The 22,589-nt window shown below is 40.8% G+C and overlaps 1 protein-coding gene across 5 annotated transcripts in view; it reads left to right on the plus strand.

Moving 5' to 3' along the window:
* The window catches only part of ELMO1 (engulfment and cell motility 1), a 317,094-nt gene that overhangs the window by 67,079 nt on the left and 227,426 nt on the right, over positions 1 to 22,589 (plus strand). For all 5 annotated transcript variants that reach the window (XM_086742954.1, XM_086742955.1, XM_086742953.1 and 2 more), the window contains 3 exons: positions 58 to 98; positions 1,221 to 1,293; positions 13,862 to 13,912. In XM_086742954.1, coding sequence (XP_086599080.1) covers positions 58 to 98; positions 1,221 to 1,293; positions 13,862 to 13,912 — 165 coding nt within the window. The remainder of the gene's footprint in view (positions 1 to 57; positions 99 to 1,220; positions 1,294 to 13,861; positions 13,913 to 22,589) is intronic.

Consider the following 22,589-nt stretch of genomic DNA (forward strand, 5'->3'; position numbering starts at 1 on the left):
CTGTTCCAATCCAATGATTTTTTCTTTCTTTTTGTCTTTTTTTTTTTCCTTAACCAGAAAAAGCCACTGTCCTCAATAATAAAAGAAGTCTGTGATGGGTAAGTCCTGCCATGTGGTGTGTACTAGATACTTTTTGAGTTATTAAACTAATCAGGAGATAACTTTTTTTCTGAAGAAAATATAGATAACCTGCATGACCAGTCATTAGTTAAATCTTGTAGTTGTTTTATCTTCAGATTTTGAATTTGCAGGGTATTTTGGATTAATTACTTGCAAGACGAGGTTCCTAACAAAGCAGCTCCATCATGTGGGTGACCTTTGTTTAGACTGTTGCCGTTCTATGTGGAGATGCATTTTACTCACTTGCTTTACTCTTATGGACCCTGCAGTTCATGAGTTAAGGAATTAAAGCACTGACTGTGGCTTTGGTTTTTGAGTACTGGGTCTAGTGGCTAGTGTAAGCTGGTCTGGTTGATGTGACTGCTCAGATTAAGCTGAAATGCTCATCACAAGTCCTGCAATATGAACTAATAATTGGCTAAGAAAAATAGCTTGCTTTGGTTTTAATATGTTAATATTTGGGGACAATAATGCTGTTTTAAGTAAATTATATCACATAGGAAAAATTAGTTTATATTAATCAAATTGCTACTGAGTTAAAAAGGTGATATTTCACATGTGATACAATTTAATAGTATATGCATTGGGTATTGTATAAGCTGGTATAAAATCCTAGTACTGTAATTTTTTTTTGTCTGTTTAGTGATTTAGTGATCTTGCTTAGTGCAAGCAAAAATAATACTTACTAGTTTTTATAGATCTGGAATGAGTATCAGATCGTTATCAACTTATTTCTGGAGCACTTGAAGTGTCACTGTAGTGACAAAGTAGTTTCTCTTCTCCCCTCACCCTTTTTATTTTTGCCTTGGGAGGAAAGTATTTGTTATGGAATTACTTTCTTGACCATGGTCAAGGTCAGGGCTTTGTTTCAGATATGCAAAGGGAAAATCTAATTTGTAGGATCTATTTGTACTGAAGTTTTCCCTTTGTAAGCACACTTTTATCTTAAACTTTGGAACTTGTCATTGAAAGCTATGGAAGAGTGTGAGAAATACATGGGAATGACAGGCACTTGTTTGATCGTAGTAAAATTATGTAAAGGGTACTTTTTGAATTTTTAAAATTTCATTTTGTGATTAATTTATTTTTGTATTTCTAAGGTGGTCCCTTGCGAATCACGATCAATTTGCACTGCAGCACGCTGATAGTTCCAATTTCTACATCACAGAGAAGGTACGTGTGTCATTCAACACAGTTCTTGCATTAGCCTATCAAGATGTTTGCCACAATAATTTATTTTAAATTAAAATATATAAAAAATATAGAGTATTTTCTGTAATGTAATGCCAATGAGAGGGTAGGTACTGGGCAACCTGGTTTAATGAATTTGCACGTATTTCTTGTTTGGAAGTAAAAGTTTGAGTGTGCCAAGGCCTTTGTGTCTGTTGAGTTTTAGACTTGAGCACTGAGCCCTTCAGCTTTGGTATTTGTGCCTGTTTAGTATTCTGCTGAGAAGTGGTGTACAGGAAATTGAAATATGTAGAACCTCAAGGGCTCTTTGAAGTCTGAGGAGATCTTCAGTGCATGTCACTTCCCTCTTTGGCTGATCGGGCAGAAATAATTTTCAGTGACTCTTATATTTGCTACTCCTTCCTGCTTGCTGTCTTGTCCTTTTCCAGTTCTGTATGGTATGTTGGCTTGTTTTTTTTGGTCTCCAGATAGCATGGCAATAGGTGACTCACGAAGTGATGCAATGATTTCAGCACAGAGTAATGAAATGGCGATAGTTGTAATAAAAATGGAATGTCTAGTCTAAATAAATGGGACATGCTCATCTGAATGAGACCAAGTACTACATTCATTCCTAGCATTACTGGTAGAATTGCTGAAATTACTGAAATTATTTAAAAATAATTTGTTTGGAAGACTGTACACATTGGTGCTCCAGAGGTAAAATTTCTAGGCAATGGCAAAAGGGCGCTCGTCAAAAGCTGCCGAAGTCCACATGCAGATTCCCTGTCCTCAGTGGATTTTGAGCTAAATAGACCTGAGCTTAGCTGCATAGATGAAGATGCCCCTTGCTTACCTTGTTATCCGTTTAGTTTGGCTTACTCTTAAGCCAAAGGGGGCTTTTTGGGTTTGTTTTGCATTTTACAGTTGTTTAGGATCTGCCAAACACAGCTGAGACATGAACCAACTTTTCTCTTGCTGCAATTCTTACCCTCACCCAAGAAATAAAGGGAACTTAGGCACAGTTAAGCATTTAGACTAAATTTAGCAAGACAGCTAAAGCAATTGCTTATAAGATAGTGCTGCTTTTTTTTTTTTTCTTTTTTTTTTTGGTAGACTAGTTTCAATTTTCCATTTAACTGTTTGTCACCCCAGACAACCTTCTGAACATCTCACAGTTTGTTTTGGGATCTCCCCTTTTTTGCTTGTGTGTTTTTTCTTCTTTTTTTTTTCTTTTCTTTTTTTTCAAATTTTAATTGACAGACACTTCAAAGGCAACCACAAGGAAAACTGTTGAAGTAATTATTGGCTGCTATGTTTTGCCTCCACCCAAATTAAATAGAGAGACTGTTTTGCTAATTGCCCTGAATTGTGACACAACATTTTCCAATAAGCCAGACACAATTGAACTTGCCTCTTGGCATTTAAACTCTGGTTGTACAGTGAATATTTCCAAGAAGCCAAGATTGTGTGAATACTTGGGCTTGTTGAAGGAATTTGTCCTGATACAATTGGAGGAATCTTCCAGGCTTTGCCTACACCTTTGGTGGGTAGGATCTTGCAGCTCTGGAGAAAAGAAATGTTTTCTGTTCCACAAAGAGGGAAGTCTAATGGCTTTTGGCTGCATTTAACTTTCGCTAAGGGTGGAAAATGATAGTCTTCTAGAACATTTTGGATTGTTCTACAGAGAGGACTTTGAGTTTGTTTATTCCCTTCTGAAAATATGCAGAGTGTCTGACTCTGAGTCACATAAATAAGAGAGAAGAGCTCTAAATGCCACCAGTATTACTCAGATGTCTGTGACTTTTATGAGATATTGTTCACTGTTTATCACTGCTTATTGGATAGTGGCTATAAAGGGAGGCTTATATGGGCCATCACCCCTTCTACATATTTTCCCTCATTTGTGTGTGGTAGGATATTGCTGCTTTCTGAATTAAAACATGAAAACACCAGGCATGAGGACAAACATGCACTTCAATGAAGCTACCAAGCTAATTGTTAAAGCACAGATTGCTTTAATCTACCTCTTTCTAGGACATAAGCAGAGCTCATTTGCAAGAGTGGCAGCTTCTAATAAGTAAATGTTTTTCACTGCTCTCGAAGATTAATTGTATTTCTATACATATGCAGAAAACATTATGTATAGGTCATGTTTCTGCGGAGCCTGGGTGACTGCTGATTTACTGTCTTCCAGGTAGAGACCCTGTTTCAAAATATCACCATGTTTAAAGTTACCAGAAAGAAAAGCAATTAATGAATTCTTGTACAAGATAACGAGAAACTTTGAAATGAAAATGTTACAAATGTGAGACTGTCAGCACATGGCTTACAACTATATTTTTGGTTTTGGGTGGCAAACAATGCATCTGTGTTTTGGTTGTCATATGCTAAACTCTGTCTTTTGTAGCTGACCTATATTTCCTGATCATACCATACATAGATGAAAACAACGCCCAAGCAGTTCTGTCTCTCTTATTTTCCTGGTTGTATGATTTGGCAAAATGCCTCTACAGGAGTAGCAATAACTCCTTCAGGCAGTATAAAGGTGATCTTTTAACAAATCTTAAAAGTCAGTCAGGGTCCCTACTAGAGGTAGGGCTTATCACAGCAGATGCAGTGTGAACTGCTACCTCTGGGGTTCTGGTTTGGCTGTATCTGTGCCCCTGAAAGTGCAGTGAAAATTATTAGTTAGGTATTTTTGTTGTGGTTTTTTTTTTTTAAAAAAAAAAACCAGGAGAAATAAAATAAGAGGCTATGTGAACCAGAACACCAAGCAGGTATAGGGCCTAAGCTGAAGCTTAGCTGGTGTTTTGATCATAATGTATTTGATTTTTAGTTACACTAACAGGTGTGTCTTTGAGGGCCTTACTTATCATGGATGGGCATTTCTTTGGTAGGTCAAACATGTAAAAGCCTGACTTACGAATCAGAATCTCATTGTGCTAGATACTATATAATAGGAGAATTTAAAAAGCCATCTTTGCTTCTGTCTGTCTAGGTTGTACCTGAATAGATGCTTGTGTACATCAGGTGTAGTAACTCAGAAACACTATATCCTGGAAGAGCTCAGGTTTAGAACAGAAAATGCTGTATGAAGAGTAGAAAATGGCTGTATAATTGTACGCTATGTGTATTCCTGGCCAGAAAACCACAGCTTGGATATCTGTCCGCTGTGTTCCACTGCTGGCAGCACTAGGAATCCAGGGACAGACATCCGAGTGGCTCATGCGACGTGCTGGTGGGTATGCCTGGTCCCTTATCGCTGCTCACCCTTGGCCTTGCAGACAAGGTTTGGCTCCTCTAGATCCATCTGTGCGCCTGCGCTACCCACTGTGGCCTCTGCATCTGGCAGGGGTCATTGTTAGCTCAAACTCGGTCTCTCAAACCAGAAAGATTATGACGGAGCTGGATCGTTGCAGCTGTTCAGATTATGATGCAGCCTCTTTTTTTTTTTTTTCTTCCAATTTTTTTTTTTTTTTAAACATCTGAAAGGTGTGATAAACTACAATGTTTGTCAACAAGGGGGTCTTGCAGGAGTGTGGGGCTGGGGAAGAACAATGTTCAAGATGGCTTCACTGCTGAAGGCAGAATGTGGTGGCTCTTAACCCTGCACCAAAGCAACTATCAGGAGTAAAAGGCTAACTCACTCTTGCTGAGGGGCTTGGTGAGCCAGCTCCAAGCTGTGTTCTGGACACAGTGGTGAGACTGGTGCTATTTTTCAATGTTAGTGTTTACACGTAAGGACATTTTGTTAATCTGTTTATTGACTGCAGCTCATTTTTATTCAGTCACAGTTTCATTGCATTCAGTTTTCAACATCTGATGCCTCTGAAGACTCCCTGTGGGTTTTTTTTTTCCTTCTTTCCTGACTTCAACATTTCCCTTTCGTTCTTACATGCTTATTGCATGAAGTGAAGGAGAGCAGACACTGAGTTCCCTCCATTAATTTCGAGACTTTTGTGCTGTTTTGCACAGGAAACTGCCCCCACCTTAATTTCATTGCCAGTACTCAGCTCTTTGCTGTGTTTGCAGATGGGACATCCTTCTACCCCCACCCCCGACTCCCACCTCCCCTGATCTGGGAACCTGGGTAGAGTCCCTGGTGTTTGTTCTTTCTCACAGGTGCTTTTGCTTGTGACCTATTTTTTGCTGAATACAACCTGTAATTGTATATTCATGTGAAATTCCACTGTGCCACTACAGGCTCCCTGCGTGGGAGTGTATGCAAATGAGGGGACAAGAAATGAGCCACTTGTAGGGTTGGGGTTTTTTGGATTTTTTTTTTTCATTGACATTTTTAGTATTCATCTGATTTCACTGATTAATTTGAACTTCAGTGAGTTGGACATAAAGATTCTCAGTAATGAAGGTTTCTGATTCACTGAAGGACCTGGTACTTCCTAAGCAGCTGTGAGGGTGAGACATAGCATGACGAATGGGAATTGGAGAAATGTATAAAGTGATCTGTTCCTTATATCTGCATTTTGCATTACTCTTGGTAATAGAATGGTTAATAATGCTACATAAATGGAGATTTCAAACCAGATTTGTCTGGAACCAAACTATGCCCAGCTTTCCCTTGTTTTCTGCCATCCATCTGACATGTGCTATTCCCCACATATTCCCAAACTTTTCACTGTTTTGAGGCATCTGCACAGCCCTGCAAAAATTCCTAACCATAAGAGCAGTTTATTGTGAGGAATCAGAGTCAGAGTGGCCTTGCTCCTCACTGCTTGATGAATGCTGGTAACACTGCTCTGAGAACTCCAGTAAAAACTGGTGGACACTGGAGTCTTTCTCCAGGGGACAGAAGTAAAATTTGAGTATCGGTGCACTAAATCACTTTCAATCCTTCTTTGTTCAGGCTGATTTCAAGAACAGTGGTCATCCTTCTCTTAGCAAATTTGTTCAAGTGTTTTTTAAAAACCTGTATAGATATTTATTTTCTTGAATTGACTTTGTAGTTTTGTCTCACAAGAAATCACTAGAGAGGAAAGGCTCAGAAAAAGTTTGTCTTTCTGTTAAAACACTTAAAGATAGTTACCACAGGTGCAGTGTGACTGTTTGGGTTCAGCTGGTAACAAACAATTCTGTGTAAGATCTCTCTGACATAAAAACGCTCTTTAAATTGCCTTCATACTTAAAAACCACCCTATTTAGATGGGTAGTTTTGCAAGGTGTGGTGGACAGATGTCACAGCTCACTGCTGAAAGGGGACGGTTCTGATTTCTTCTCCTTATTTTCAAGAGATCCTGCCACTTTATTTCTGCTGGCTACACCATTTTTTGACAACTTTTTGGAGGTGGTGGCAAGGAAGGAAAGTGGCACCTTGTGCCACTTCTATTCATTTAATTTACTTAATAAAAAGTCTGCCTGATCTAATGTAAGGGTGAGGCAGAACCCTTGAATCACGTCCAGGAATGGGCTGCAGAGAAGGAAGAAGTTAAGGGAAAGGCAGGAAGAAAAGTGAAACTTTGCTCTTAACAACTGTGAGCTCTTGTGTCCCTCAGTTGCTTGTGGCTTACGCTGATGTGGAATGACCTTGTGGACAAATTCTGACTGTAGTCCCAATGGAGAAGGGATGTTTTACCTACAGTCTCTGTGTCTGAGAAGAAGGGTGCAGGCAAGGGAGTGCAAATAGGATGTCCATGTTAGAGAAGCATGAGCATCTGCAGACTTTCCTCCTTAAACAAATCTCAGTGTGGTTCTGAATGTGTTGCTTGCAAAATGAGCTGACCCTCTTTCCTGCTTATACTATAGTGCTTATTCCTGGCTTTTGCTTGCCTTGCAAGCTGGGCAAAACCCAAAATGATAAAATTTTCAACTGATTTAGTTCCCTTGTTGACTCATCAAGTAGTTGTACAACTGCGTATGCCACGTAAAAATGGTAGCAGGAAGGAACAAGAGACTGAAAAGCAAGACTGCTTTATGGTAGCAAGCTGTGCTTTGGTTTGGCAAAAGTGACTGTGAAGCATGGTGTTGGCTTGGATCTTCAGCTATTTCTCTTAGTAGCATCATCTGCTTAAGGAGCTACTGCTTCTGCACTGGCCCCTCAGTGGTGCTGTGGGTGAATGTGTTGGGTGAGCTGCAACTGACTTAAATTTGACAATCCTTATTTGGTGGGGTTTATTTTGGTGTCCATACCAGTTCCCTGTTCTGATTTCCCCACATGATCTCACCAACAATAGTATGAGCCCAGCTAAGTCTGTCATTTCCTGATGTTTATTTTGCAGGGTGTAGCTCTTATGTTCCAACTTATCAGAGGACGATGGGGCTGCTTGTTATCTGCCCACCCCTTCCGTGTTACTGGTACAACTGTCTGTGTGTCTGTGTGGTTGCTTGAATTGGGGAACTGATCCAGGTTAAAAATAACTTGTGTGTAATTTCTTTGAATGTGTCAGAAGGATGTCTGCCCACAGTGTAATACCACTGCTACTCCGCAGAGCAAGTGATACTTGATAATGTTGTCCCTGTAGATCACTCCACCTGAAGATGTGTAAATAATGCAAAGCATGGATTTTTTTCTTAGGTTATGGTTTCAGTGGCATTCAAGTTGGTATAACTGTGGGTTACTTGAGAAGAAGATAGTTCAGCTTTCTTTTACCCCTCCCTTGTTCATTCCCTTCACACCTCTAGCATCCTAGTGACTGTACTGCTGGAAGGTGAGTTAGTTCAAGTCGTGGGTCTGACAGAAGAAAACTTTTTTAAGGTTAGGTGGTTGACTGTGCTGCTGCATATTGGTATATTCAATGTAAGGAAAGTGCTGGGAGCCCACACACTAGAAGGATGCGTGCAGAATTGTGTCTCCAGAAAACTTCTGCTTTTTAGAAACTTCAGCTGAAGTACCAACACTTGGATTCTTTAAGGAAAGTGCTATAAGCAAATTCCAATGGGAAAAACTAGAAGGCATTCTCCCTGTTTCCAGCAGCTTCCCAAAAAATGAATTTTATTACAAGATTAATCGTCTCAGTATTTCTTCTAAGCAGTACATTCCTGTCAGGTAGTACAATGTTCATAATTACCTGTATCTCTTAACTCTCTTCTTACTGAAGTTTTTTGGTGACTAAAAATGAACTTAAGAAATTTCCTATCAAGTCAGCTGAATGTTCTAATCTCATAGTCTGTCTCCAGCTGTAACAGTAGCAAATGCCATTCAGGGTTGTGATCTGATGATGGCTTTCACTCTCTTCCTGCTTCCTCAGCATTCGCATTTGTTGGAGGCTACATCTACGCTTAGTATATTTAGTATCTGTATAAGGGCCAAGAAATTCTTTCATCTCTTCTTGACCCTGCTGGTACTGCCTGCCGTCACAACCTCTTGTGACAGCAAGCTCAAGAATTTCACTGCCTGCTGAATGAAGAGGTGCATTCTTCACTGCTTTAAAATGATCCCTTACTACTTTCATCAAGTTACCTCCTCGTTCTTATACTGCAGGATTTGATAACAACAGTTCTGCATTCAGACTGTTACCTACTTTCCCTCTGGTGGCCCTTGTCCCTCCAAGCTGAGGAGACCTTGCCTTGTGAAGCAGCTGCTGAAGTCCATTGATTATTTCACTTGCCTTTCTCTGCATTTTCCCCTGATGCTACTGTGGCCTCCTCAAGATATGAAGATCAGAACTGCATACGGGTGCTTGAATACAGTACCCTGCATACGGGTGCTTGAAGTTCTTGTGGCAAAATGATGCCCTCTGTCTAGTTCACGGTACCGCTTCTGATGATACCCAACATTTACTGGCTGCTGTGGCCCATCTGAATCAGTGCTTTAAGGGAGATCTGCCAATGAGGACTTTGCTTCTCTTCTCTGAGTTGTAACTTCAGAGTGAACTCTATTATGTATCATTTTGTTCTTATTTACTACTTCCTCAGAGTCATCCTGGTGAAATGCTATAGAGTCACTGAGTTAAAATATATTTCGTATCTCAAATTTTTTGTTGTGTCAATTTGGAGGGAGGTGTACTAAAGTAAGAGGAGTATGGAAATAGGGAAGAATCTATTACTTAACGATATAGACACTGCAAAAAAAAATTCAGATTTCTTGGCTGTTATTCTTTAGTCCAGTTAGAGAAGTCTGAAGGAAACTGTCTGGTCAAGGTTAAAGCACAGTGCTGAGCGAGCTATAACCATGGGAACCAATGCTTCTAGGTCTTCCTCAAATATGTTAGAAAAACATTCCATTCCAACCAGCTACAGTGAGCTGAATCATGAGGCATTTTGCTGGGTATAACAGATTATTAAAATAATAAGACAAATACATGGCAAAATAAACTTTAATTTTGCTTGATAAGTTTTCCAAAGTGTCTCTCCAGCAAAGCTCTGAATAAATGGCTTGACTGTTTTGATAGGGCTTTTTCAAAAGTGAATATGCATAGCTTCATCCCTCTCCATGGTTTGGCGGACTGTGTTTGTGCTTGAGGCTTGCTTTTTAAGAGGCACATCTGTGCAAGTCTCCTGCATGTGTTTTGGGCCGGGTAGACTATGGCACAGTAAAGGCAGAGCTTTGAGAAGGATCGGAATCTGATAATGTCAGTTCATGTTGCTCCAGCTGGTGGAGGTGGAAGTCAGAGGGCCCTAAGGCATGAACACAAGACAGACTGTCCAGGTATCCTCTGCTTCCCGCTGTGTTTTGTTGTTTGTGTGTTTTCATGGCAGCACTTGTCTGTCTGATTGAAAAGTCAGCATGGAAAGTGTCGTGCAGCAGTACAGTGCTTGGCAATACTACCTACGCAATTAGAATAAAATCATCTTTTGAATGTAGACTCTTGCTAGATAGAATATTGCAAATGGGACTTACTTGTATCCATAATATAACTGCTGTCTTAGTCCTAGGTGACGTTTACAACAAATCTATTTTCTTGTTGCGGAGTTTTTTTAGGGGCATTTTGGATAGTACTGTTTCACTAGTTCCCTCACTGCCCAGGAGTAAGCTTTCCCAATACAGATCAACAGCATGAACAGTATCTACAAACCTGATGTACACTTGAGAAACAGATCAGAAATGTCTTGGAAGGGGTTTTTTTTTTGTTTGTTTGTTTTTGTCTTGTTCTTGTGTTCCCTCCCATAGGTGGTGGTGAGCCCTGTCCCGAGTAGCAGTAGTGCTTATGAGTACAATTGCCAAAGCTGGGCTGCCGTAATGACGTTCTTTTATCCTGGAAAAGAAATCCACAGGATACTGTCCCTAAGACTAAGCGGATTAACTGTGTGTAAATGTTGCAGTTGAAATTAACTGGCATGCCAGCTACTGCATCACACAGTTATTGTAGGAAATCCTCTTGGCTTAATTGTACACTTACATGTTGTTTCTTGGTAGGCGCTTAAGTAATTATTTAGAATGGATAAACAAAATTGGATTTTTTTTATTGGGGAACAGCTAACTCTCTTCAAGTTTTGGCTAGCCTGCTGTGTTACATACTTGATGCTTTGAATACTTTCAGAGAGAAGGCATGGGCAGTTTTCCTTAAGTCTTTGTCTGAATCAGGAGTTGAAGATGAACTTTGTCTCTCTTGTGATAGCAGTGACTGAATTTACAGTATAGGGTAGGCTTACATACTTTGCTCTGAGCCAGACATGGTGAAAGGTCCTTGGGCTCCATGTGCTGTGGGCTCTGACAGGCATTGCAGCTTTGAGTCTGGAAACTTTGGTGTTGCAGACTTGGCTTGATAAATCAACAGAAAGATGCCAAAGAAAACTTCCAGCAATACTTTTATGTACTCTGTGTGTGCTTTTTCCTCTGCTATTTTATATATAGCCTGCTGCCATAAGTTCGCTCTGGAGAATGGTACTTCTCTTGTTTATACATATGTGTATCTGAACTTCAGCCAGGTTATTGGTTTCCCTTTTTCCACTTGTTTTCAAATTTCTCTGACTATAGAGAAATAGTGTATTTTTAAAAAGATATTTTTCACTTGCTAAATTGGTTGTAGATTGAATCTATGCAATCTATAAGTGTCCTTATTTAATTAGAGGTTTATTTTGTAACCTGAATGCATGACACTCTAGATGATATATCAGGTTAAGTCCAACTTTTTATGGGTTAGAGTTTCGGCTTGTGACAAAACTACTGTAATTTAACAAACTGTGGAGCATGGTTTCAGCCTGAAGCAACTGCAAAATAATGTAATTCAGGTTGTGAATATAATATGTAATTCCTCCTCATTCTTCTGCTGTTCTCTTCCCCTCCTCACTGCTTCCCTCCTCCCAAAGGTGTGGTTGCACCAACCTGACCTAGTCAGGGATGTCCCTGCTCCTTGCAGGGGGGTTGGACTAGATGACCTTTGAAGGTCCCTTCCAGCCCTAACCATTCTATGATTCTGTGACTCCTGGGTTTGAGCTGGTGCTGAACCCTTGCAGAGCTTCTTTCTGTTTATCATAGTGACAGAAAATTCTCCAGTCTTTCCTGCCAGGGCTAGTTTCTGCCAGGTTAGTGAGACTGACCCACAAACCAGTCTGTCCTGTGCCAGGGCTAGTGTGAGGTGGAAAGGGGAGCACACAGGTGGGAGGGAGAAGTACTCAGCTGTTAAGCAAACTCCTCGAGCCTCCTAAGACCACCACGTAGCCTCTCACGCAATGCCCAGTGCATCGTGTTTGTGGTGGACTGAGTGTTTGCAGAAATGCTTATTGTGGCCCAGATGAAGTGACTTGACTTGCTAAACCACAAACTAATTTGTACATCTGATTTGGTGGTTCATGTTAATTAAAGCAGGAAACATGAGAAACTTTCAGCTTAAAGTGATGCTGCTGAAAAAATTAGCCTCTGTGTGTGCTCTTAATTATGTTTAACGACAATCTATTTACTTAGCTCCAGTATTTTAACGTAAGTGAACTTCCACTTCTGAATGTGATTGGTACACTTTAAGTTGTTTAAGTGTTGTCTGATTCTCTAACTTTTTTTAATATTGTTGCATGGTGGGATTTGCTGCCTTCCAAGTAAAGTTAATGGAACCCTGTGTATATGTATGCATGCAAGTACTCTGGCCTAACGCAGCTGAGGCCCAGTGGCTTAGTCTCAGCTGTTGATGGAGGTAGATTTAGCCTATGCTGACTATCTATCCTAAAGTAATTACTTTTTAATTCAGCTCCTCAAATACAGGAGGTGGTTACAGTTTAAGCCACCACAACTGTTTGCAAAGTGAGTTTGTTTCAACACTGATTTAGATTAAACCACACAAATGCACTTCATACAGATTCTTTAGACGTGATGAAACGTAGCTGGATCTGGTGCTGTTTTACTGCAAGAGGAGAAATTGTCCCTGCTCCTTGCAGGGGGATTGGACTAGATGACCTCTAAAGGTCCCTTCCAACCCAAACTGTGCTCTGATTCTAAAATCTGGCACTTTGTTAGTGCTGTGGGAAGTCACCCTGTGTTTAGCTACTCACTTTTTTTTTTTCCCCTCTCTGGAACAGAGCCTGGCTGGCCTCCCTGGGGCTGTTCTGGCAGCAGGAGACTGCTGAGGCCTGAGATTAGTTAGTTGCATATATAAGCAAAGATGTCATAAAAAAGCTTCTCCATTGTACCCCCTGTGTTGTCTGGCACTTCAATTATTTCAGTTAGAGTGAAGAAGTCTTTGTGGGTGGAGAGTGATCTTGTAGATAGCTAGAACCAATCCAGGATGACTTGGATACCAAGAAAGAGACAATGTATTGGAGTTTTATTTTAGGATTACTTGATCTGGTTTCAGGCAAGGTTTATCCTGTTTTTAGCATTTTGGATTTGAGATGTATCAGAATGGGAGCAAGAAGGATGAAATGAATTTGAGAAAAAACGCCTGAGAAGAAATATACCTTTTTTTTTTTTTTTTTTTTTTTCCTTCCCTACTTTGAGGAAGAATACAAAGTCGTGGTGGCAGAGCTCAGCGGGTTGATTCCAGTGGTTTAAGTCAGCATGTTCTTGTTATAGAAAACAGAGCCAGTGGGATAAATTTTAAATCCTGCAGATGTTTAATGACAGGTTTCAGCAAACTTACAAACTCCTCAACTATGTAGCACAATAGCAGAGCCAGACACCATGGACAGTATATTTCAAAGAAATATTTAGAAGTTGCCAGTGGAAGCTAAACTCTGAAAAATATGAAGTCATTCTCGAAAGGATTCAGATTTAGAATCATAGAATGGTTAGGGTTGGAAGGGATCCTCAAAGGTCATCTAGTCCAACCCCCCTGCAAGGAGCAGGGACATCTCCAACCAGATCAGGTTGCTCAGAGCCTCATCCAGCCTGGCCTGGAATGTTTCCAGGGATGGGGCATCCACTGCCTCTCTGGGCAACCTGGGACAGTGTTCTACAACTCACATTCTAAAAAATTTTTTCCTAATATCCAATCTAAATCTACCCCCCTCTATTTTGAAACCATTACCCCTCGTTCTATGAATAGCCACTTATTTTTTGACGCTACTATAGTATGCCTTGGTGGGGAAAATACTGGATAGACCTTAGCTCACATATGAAAGAGGAAAGCTTTGCATGCACACAGGGCAAAGTACTGTTGCTGGTTTAGTGTGACATTCTGCTCAATGCACGTTTCGTCTTTTTATGGGAATCTTAAATAAAACTTTTTGGATTTTTCTCTTTCAGAATCGTAATGAAATAAAAAATGGAGCCATCCTTCGATTAACAACATCTCCAGTGAGTTACTGTTTGTTCTTCTCTCCCTTCAAAGTGAAGATTTGATTAGTAAATCATAGTGAACTGATGCATGTATTTCTAAGCTTTAGCCGCACTGTATCCCACAATCCTCCTGCAAAGCAGAGTGATGGTGTGGTCACAAGATGACTGTATATGTTGTTCTATTTTTTTGAGTTGTGGGGGCAGGGATGGTATCTCTGAGTGACGTTTGGTGATGGGGTTGGCACAACTGAGTGGTTTTTGTCTCTCACTTCTCTTCTACTGGGAACAACTTACATGACCAAGATACCTCTGCTTCCCTACTGGCATTGCAGCCTCACTCAAGTTGCTTGTTTTCTGCCCGAGAGCTCAGAGCTAAGAGAAAGGGCTGGGAGTTGAATCATGGAGAGCTCTGCTGGGCATCTCGGGTCAGAGCTTTCCTGCTCTTTGATTTTCTATTGAGTGAGCAGCAACTATAATGCTGGGATTTCACTGGTTTTGTTTTGGTTTTTTTTCAACATCACCTCCTTGCTAGCTCCTCAAAAATCACAGCAGAGTTATTGATTGCCTTGTAACGGCCTGTTTTCATGCTGAGTTGAGCAGTACTGTTGCCACATGCTGAAAGCCATTATTAGTCCCAGAAGATGTATGTCTAAGGCAGAAGCAATCCCATTTCCTTGCTGACAAATGTAGTGTGCCATCAAAATGGTTTACCTCTTCATGATGGTGTTCTAGCATCTGCAGATTCAAAGCATCCTATGGCCAAACTGTGCCACCCTGTACTGCAGCTCATTTGAAAAGGCAAGACAGAGCTGGTTTGGCTTCTGTTGAACCTGTTAAGAGTGGAGTCAGTTACTACTATAAAAAGTGAAAACTTTTAGATAGGAGCCACACAAAGATTATAGGTAACGTTTTTGGATGGATCACTTTTCAGCTAGTAGGACTGAGGCTCAAAGTAAAAAACCAGACAGTTATATGTTGTTACTAACTTCCCAGCTTCTCCAGGCATCGTGCATTTCCACTCCTCTCTAGCCTGCTTAACCTCATGATGGCTTGTATTTGGCTTAGGAGAGGACTGAATTTGTACGCAGGTTTGCGTGTAAGTGGAAATTGAAGAAGCCAATATGGAAACATACACATGCCTCAAGTTTTTTAATAAGTGATTGCAGTATTAATCTACAAGGGTGTAGCTTCTTAACAGAAAGCACTTCTAAGCAGCAGCCAGCTGGGCAAAGACAAGAGATTTCCGCTATCCCTAATCATCTTTTTCGGTGGTTGTTATCATAGAATCATAGAATGATTTGGGTTGGAAGGGACCGTTAAAGGTCATCTAGTCCAACCCCCTTTGCAGTGAGCAGGGACACCTTCAACTAAATTAGGTTGGTCAGAGCCCCGTCCAGCCTGACCTTGAACATCTCCAGGGATGGGCATCCACCACCTCTCTGGGCAACCTGTTCCAGTGCTTCACCAGCCTCATTGTAAAAAAAAAAAATTCTTCGCTATATCTAGTCTGAATCTGCCCTCTTTTACTTTAAAATCATTACCCCTTGTCCTGTCATTACGGGCCCTGCTAAAAAGTTTGTCCCCGTCTTTCTTATGAGCCCCCCTTTAGATACTGAAAGGCTGCAATAAGGTGTCCCTGCAACCTTCTTTTTGCCAGGCTGAACAACCCCAACTCTCTCAGCCTTTCTTCACAGGAGAGGTGCTTCAGCCCTTTGATCATCTTTGTGGCCCTCCTCTGGACTTGCTTCAACAGGTCCATGTCTTTCCTGTGCTGAGGGCTCCAGAGCTGGATGCAGTACTCCAGGTGGGCTCTCACCAGAACGGAGTAGAGCAGCAGAATCACCTCCCTCAACCTGCTGGCCACACAGGATACGATTGGCCTTCTGGGCTGAGTGTACACTTTGTCAGCTCATGTCCAACTTATCATCCACCAGAACCCCCAAGTCTTTCTCAGCAGAGCTGCCCTCAATCCCTTCATCCTCCAGCCTGTATTGATACTGGGGATTTTCCCAACTCAGGTGCAGGACCTTGCACTTGGTCTTATTGAACCTCCTGAGGTTTGCATCGGCCCACTTCTCGAGCTTGTCCAGGTCCCTATGGATGGCATCCCGTCCCTCAGGCGTGTTGACCGCACCACTCAGCTTGGTGTAGTTTGCAGACTTGCTGAGGGTACACTCAATCCCACTGTCTGTCACTGGTGAAGATCTTAAACAGTACTGGTCCCAATATGGACCCTTGAGGGACACCACTTGTCACTGACCTCCATCTGGACCTTGAGCCATTGACCACTACCCTTTGGATGTGACCATCCAACCATTCCTCATCCACCGAATAGTCCACCCATCAAATCCCTATTTCTTCAGTTTAGAGAGAAGGATGTTGTGGGGGACTGTATCAAAGGCCTTACAGAAGTCCAGGTAGATGACATTCGTAGCTCTTCTGTTATGTACAGAGCTTTACAGTCATAAGAATAAACAATAGTTTAAGACCATGGCTCTGTCAGAATCTGTATGACTCCAGAGTCTCTTGCCACGTGTCACCAGAACAGCCTTGTAAATGGGGAAATCACTTGCTGGTGGAGTAAACTCCATTTGGTGGAACTTCCTCAGAAGCAGAGAGCCCCAGTACCAGCTCTTCCTATCCTTTGGGACTTCTTAAGAACAGATATCCACTCCACTTAAAAAGGGCTCCTCTACTGCCCAGACTTGGGATCTCATGGAATCAAAATAACATCTGTGGTTCATCAAGAACCAATGTGGTCCAAACGCACTGCATCATTCTTTTGGGTAATCAAAGCATGGAGTGACAGAATGAGATGACTCATGGGACCCATCCCTGTCTCAAAATCCACAACCAGTTGCACCCTGCAGAACTGAAGAGAGGCTGTGCTGTGACTGATGTGATGGAAGTGGCTGACTGGCTGTCTTTGTTATGACTTGTGCAATTGGAAACCTGACCTCCGAACACAAAAGAAAAATTTTGGATTTATAACACTTTCTGCTGATACCTATGTGCAGGAAGATGGAGCTTTGCATACGACTCTCTTCTGCTTGTTCTGTTTCTTTGGTGATTTGCCTTAGGGTCAGTCAACCAAGACGGGGTCCTTAGGATACTGAGGTATTTCTCTGTTACCTGCCAAGTTATGGACCACTCTGGCACTGGCCTGCAGTTATGAGTAACTCAGCCATCCTGTTACAAGATAGAAGGCCAGTCTACTTTCTGGTCTTCACTATTGATATTCATCCCTGAACCAGTGCTTGTTTTCAAATTCCCTGATTTTTTAAAAAAAGGTTTTGTTAACTTTTTCCCAGAATCAAGGAGGTGGCTTGGAGGGAGGTTTCAAAGGAATGGATTGTTTTTTTGTCAGATTGGGAGAGTATTTGTATTCTTAAAGTAGACATAAAATGAAGTTCTGCATGTTCCTACCCTAAAATAGTATCTTTACTTTTAAGGTACTGTCGAAGTGGTCATCATAGAGGTAACTAAAATAGATAGATTAAAGGCTTCCAAGCTGTGGTTTTTAGACTGGTGACCCACACAACGCTTCTCTATTACCCTGAAAACCTGACAGGCTGTCTGTTTCCATTTTTCCTCTGGTGTTCTATATGAGAGCAACAGTAGTTGGAGGAGATAATGTGAAGAACAGACTGCATGATATACTGCTGCAAAATGGGAAAGATGCTTTCCTAGCTGCTAGAGCTGGGTGGGAAATGTTTTTCTCATCCTATGAAAATACTAAGATTCTGGAATTCCACCCCTTTTTTTTTTGTCTGTCCTGCATCAGTACAAGGCTGAAACGATCTCCCCTTTCCCCCAGAAAAAGAAAATCATACCAAAAATGCTTTTTGAAGAGGTGAAGGAATTGGAAAAGAAGGAGATGAAGATTGAGATAAATTAAGAGGAGCCACATACACATTATGCAGCATCTGGGATGAACCCATATAGCTCCAGAGAGACCTGAGCTGTCTACTTTCTGGCTATTGAGGGCCAAAAAAAAAAATCTGTCTTGAAGCTCACAAGCCTTTTGAGGAAAATTTTTTCTTTGAAGAGTTGAGAGGAATCATTTTGGCCAGTTCTGAAGGCTGCATGAACTTAAAATGCTTTTCCAGTTCTTGATTTTCATGCAACTTATTACCATGACAGCCAGTAGCCTGGCTATACCCGTTCACAGTCGCATGCCATGAGTCATGGAAAATTGGGTGAGAAGGATGAGATAGGATCTTTTTGAGCTCTTGTTATCATTAGCCTCAAATTCTGTATTTCTCATGTACTCAGAGCCAGTACTATTAAAGATTAAAATGAGAGAGGGGAAAAAAGGCAGTTTTACCTAAACGTAGTAAACCAGCATTTTTGGGTTGGCTTTTTAAAATTAAAGTTTGAAATCTAACTACTCAAAGCTAAACGTTACATACTTTCTCTCCTTTAGTCTCAGATTTAGATAATTTTGTGTATGTTTATAGGGATCTTTTTCTGAAAATCATCACGAATATTGCAAGGGCAAAACTGCAGCTATAGTGTGCTGCTAAATCCATTATAAATGCTTGCCTTCAGAGATTTACAACGTGTCTATTTTAAACTTCTTCGAGTTAAAACTTTACAAACGCCGGTCCTTAGGCCTAGTGGGAATTTGAACTGCCTCTTTGTTGCTGTAGGTCTGTTTGCTAAGTTTGTGCAATTCTCTGAAAGGCTGTTTTTTCTAAACAATGCTATTTTTTTCCCTCTATAAACCACTCACCACACAGACACTCTGTTTCCTAGGTAACTTGAGTGCAGATTGAATTTCTCTCGTATTATCTTTGTTCCTATATCGTCTTTCTTATTTATTTTTAACTTCTTCTATCATCTTTCTTAACAATTCTTTGTGCTGCTGTGTGTTTTAGCAGTTTTCTGTGACCTGTTTTCCCCCTTTGTCCATTTACATTTCTGAAGGGACTCATCAAAAGTTTCTTACGCAACATTTCTTTGTATTTGAACATATGTGGCAGTTGAAATGCCAGACTGCTATTGTCTGGTTTGTGATACCCATATTCCAGTGGATAGTGGGTAGGTGTATAAATGAGCTGTAATTGCTCCTGAATGTGAGACTGTTTGGAAGGGACAGTTGTGCCCTGCAATGCAGCAAGCAAGGTCCAACATTTTAGTGTGTGCAACTAAAGGATTCCTTGGATTAGATCCTGCAAATCATCATTCAAATGACTGATTTTGAAAGGATGCTAAAACACTGGGAAAATTAAGCTGAAGGAACTGCCCTCTATTTATTTTTTTATTTTAGTTAATAATTTTCAATCAGAGCTGATTATTTGAGTACTCACTGTTCATTTGAAAGTAGCTTCTTGGTAAAACCATGAGCTATGTGCCTTAAAAGTTGAGCCAATGAGTAGCCTTTTCTAATGTGGTATTTATGGTGCCTGATCATTTGCTTTTGTGCGTGTTGTTTTTGGATCCCATGGATGGAGATTGGTTGAGTTCTCAAACCTGCAGGTTGTTTGTAGGCAGCTGTATTAGCACTTCTAGCATGAGCAATCACGTAAATAGGTGTGTTCTTTAATAGTCATCGTAGTGTTTTCCCTGAGTGCTTTTACAGATGTGAGCAATGTGGTTTTTTATTTACGTGTTCTACACAAACAAGGAAGTGTAGAAGTTTTTTTTTTTTTAACCTATTTTGACCTATGCATCTGAATCCTCTATCCTTGAGTAAAAGTTTGAGGATCTGGTCTACAGTGTTTGATCTACAATTGCTTTAATATGTGCTCCACTGACTTAATGTTCTTGAAATCCAATAGATGCATAAATATTTGCAGGTCCAGCCTATGATTTTGATTATTTTTATCGTGTAATGGTGAATTAGTTATTATTGAACCACATACCAGGAGCACTGACCGTGGAAGTCAATGAGCCACTTGTACTGTCAGTAGACAAAATATAAAAGAGGAAGATTTGAGAAGTGGAACTGGTTGTTGTCTTTTTATATAGATAAAGGTTTAATCTCATGTTTTCAGGTTTACCAAGGCATATTTTGAATAGTGAGCAAAAAGGATTGCTTTAAATGCAACAAGAGGAAAAAATGCTCCTCAAACATTCAAAAGTAGCTACGGATTGCATAAACTTATTTTCGGCATATTTACATAATGCATATGGCTACACATCTGTAATGCTTTTATAATTGATTTAGTACATGACTCTAGACGTGACCGTTTCCCTGTTCCTCTGTTTCTGCCTCTTTAATTGTGTATAGTGATAGTGTAGGACTGCTTTGTGTATTGCATTTGTCCAGAGCTTTAGATGTGGAGATAGTGCTTAAGTATTAAGACATTAACTATTAAGATTTTTACATTTACTAATTAAAAGGCAATCTCATTGGCTACCTGGCATCAGACATGAGTCAGCCTTGCTGGGTCTGTTGAATCTGGTATGTGTATAATGGTGATTATGTAACGTATCTGCTTTCTGACGTATGTGCAGCTGCACATACGCACACAGGGAAGACCAAAATACTCTTATTTTATTTGCTTTTTGTAAAGCATAAAGAAGAAAACTGATTACATGATGGCAAATCAGCAGTTTAAATCAATGGTCCGAATGTCTTCCGTAGCACATTAATGTTTGACTGTGATTGCATTTGGAATCTGTGTCCTCCCTCCTGCCTTTCCTTGCTGTATTTTGTATTCTGTACAGAAATCCTACATAAGTCTGGGTAATAAATTGCTTTCAAAGTTTATACAAAGTATTCGGTGGCAAAGAAATGATAATTTGATCAGTGGAATCCCTTGTTAGGATGATCTTGGGATCCCTAACCTCCAAATGGTTATTTGAGTCTCTAAGCAGGTCCCATCCTGGATTTAGGTCATTAGTTTTCTTTTTAAGCTGACAATCTCATCAAGCTGCTCCTTTTAAGCACTGTTGCTTCCTAAGGGCAACCTTTCTGGCTGTCCTTGGACCAAGTAATTTAGGACTAGACATGCAGCTTATGCCTCTGGACAGCCTTTTGAAATGCTGGGGCTTCAATAGCACAGATTTTACAAGTTTCCTCTCTTCCTTCTTTTCTTAAACAGGAGAGCAGTTGAAACTCTTTCATTTACTTGAACAGCCGTGTTTCTGTTAATTCCCTCATAACGATTCTCAGTTGGGCAGGGTTTATATTTTTATTTATTTTTACCTGAACGATACTTCAGTAAGAGCAGAGACATGGCAGCGAGCTCTGCTGCTGCTTTAATGAGCTGTGCTCTCTGTCCATCCGCTGATGGATTGTAAATCATTAAAATAGTTCCCTGGTAAGCATTCAGAGCATATTTCATCTGGGTTTCATTTTTTAATCCAGTCATAAGTGAGCTGTGCATTCCATAAGCACGTATGAGTGCTATGGCAACAAGAACTGGGAGGCTTGCGAGAACTGCATGGTATTCACTGAGGCAATATTCTCACCCATCAGGCGCTTGTGGTGACAACAGCCAACATTACTTTTGGCCATGTTTCCAGTGAGAGACATACCAGCACTCTTGCTGGGACCAATTTTGTTTACCTCCTTAATCAAGATCTGCTCTGCTATTATCAGTTCTTTTCTCTTCCGATAGTAGAAGGAGCAAGGTTTATTGGATGCGGTGTCCTGCAAAACTTGTTTAATGTAAGAAAAGGACAATTGTGTAAAAACTTTGCTGATGGGGCATTAGCATTGGCATAATCAGAGCCTACGGCATTAATAAGTTCTCTTTTATGTTTTTAAAACAGGGCTGAAGCACTTCTCTGTCAGAGAGATGTTGCTTTATAGATGTTTGTGCTCTGTAGAGAGGACCAAGCTGTCTCTGATCTAAGAATATATTTTGGTTTTTTAGTGTGGTGAATTTCAAAGCTCTTGCTGTTTTCAGAGGGAAGGGGATTAACGTATCTCTGTCGATAAGTTGGTCCCGCTCATGTTGCTGTTCTGCAGTGTAGGTGAGCTGTTAATGCACGTCCCTGTCTGGTGTTCTCAGTTTTGGTGAGAGGTAGGGTTAGCTCTTTCCATGTTTGGTGTTGATGCATTTGTAATGGAAGTCCAACTAGGATGGCAGCAGCAGTTCACCAGCCTCAGGTGTTAATGTTGGGGCAGGAAACTCTCCTTGAGAGGAAGGGAGATCTTGACCATTAATAATCCGGTGTTAATGTGTAGGAAGATGAGGCTCTGTTTACACAGCAGTTGTGTAAAGGAGTTTGGAGGAAGACATTCTCCTGGGTCTATTTAGAAATTCTTTCTTGCTTACTACTGTGCTACACAGGCCGTTACAGTCAGTATCTGTTTGGCCACAGCTCTGCTGCCCAAGTTCTGCCCACTCAGAGTTACTGGTTGAGCAGCTCAGGAGAGCTGTTCAGTCACACTGAACCAGGTGTTTTGTTCATCTTTCATATTTGTTTCATTTTCACTGAGTCCAGATGTTTTCAGAGGACCTGCTTCCCACGGAAAATTGGAAGAGCTGTATTCTTCAGTAGGCAGATAGTGGGAGTAGTAACTTCCCAGAACCGTGGCAGGTGGAAGAAGGCATGTGTACAGACCTTAATGAATTTAAGGTTAAATTTGAGCAACTGTTTGCAAAGTCAATGGAATGCAGTATCGAAGATTTTAGGAAGTGCTTCTTTTCTGAGGTGGGCAGGAACTCAGATATTGCATGTATTCTGAGAAAGAGTAATGTTTTGAGGATGCTTTGCATCTCTGGGTCTCCCAGAG

Source organism: Chlamydotis macqueenii, chromosome 2 (genome assembly GCF_036417535.1).
Source record: "Chlamydotis macqueenii isolate bChlMac1 chromosome 2, bChlMac1.mat, whole genome shotgun sequence".
In the NCBI taxonomy this organism is placed as follows: domain Eukaryota; kingdom Metazoa; phylum Chordata; class Aves; order Otidiformes; family Otididae; genus Chlamydotis; species Chlamydotis macqueenii.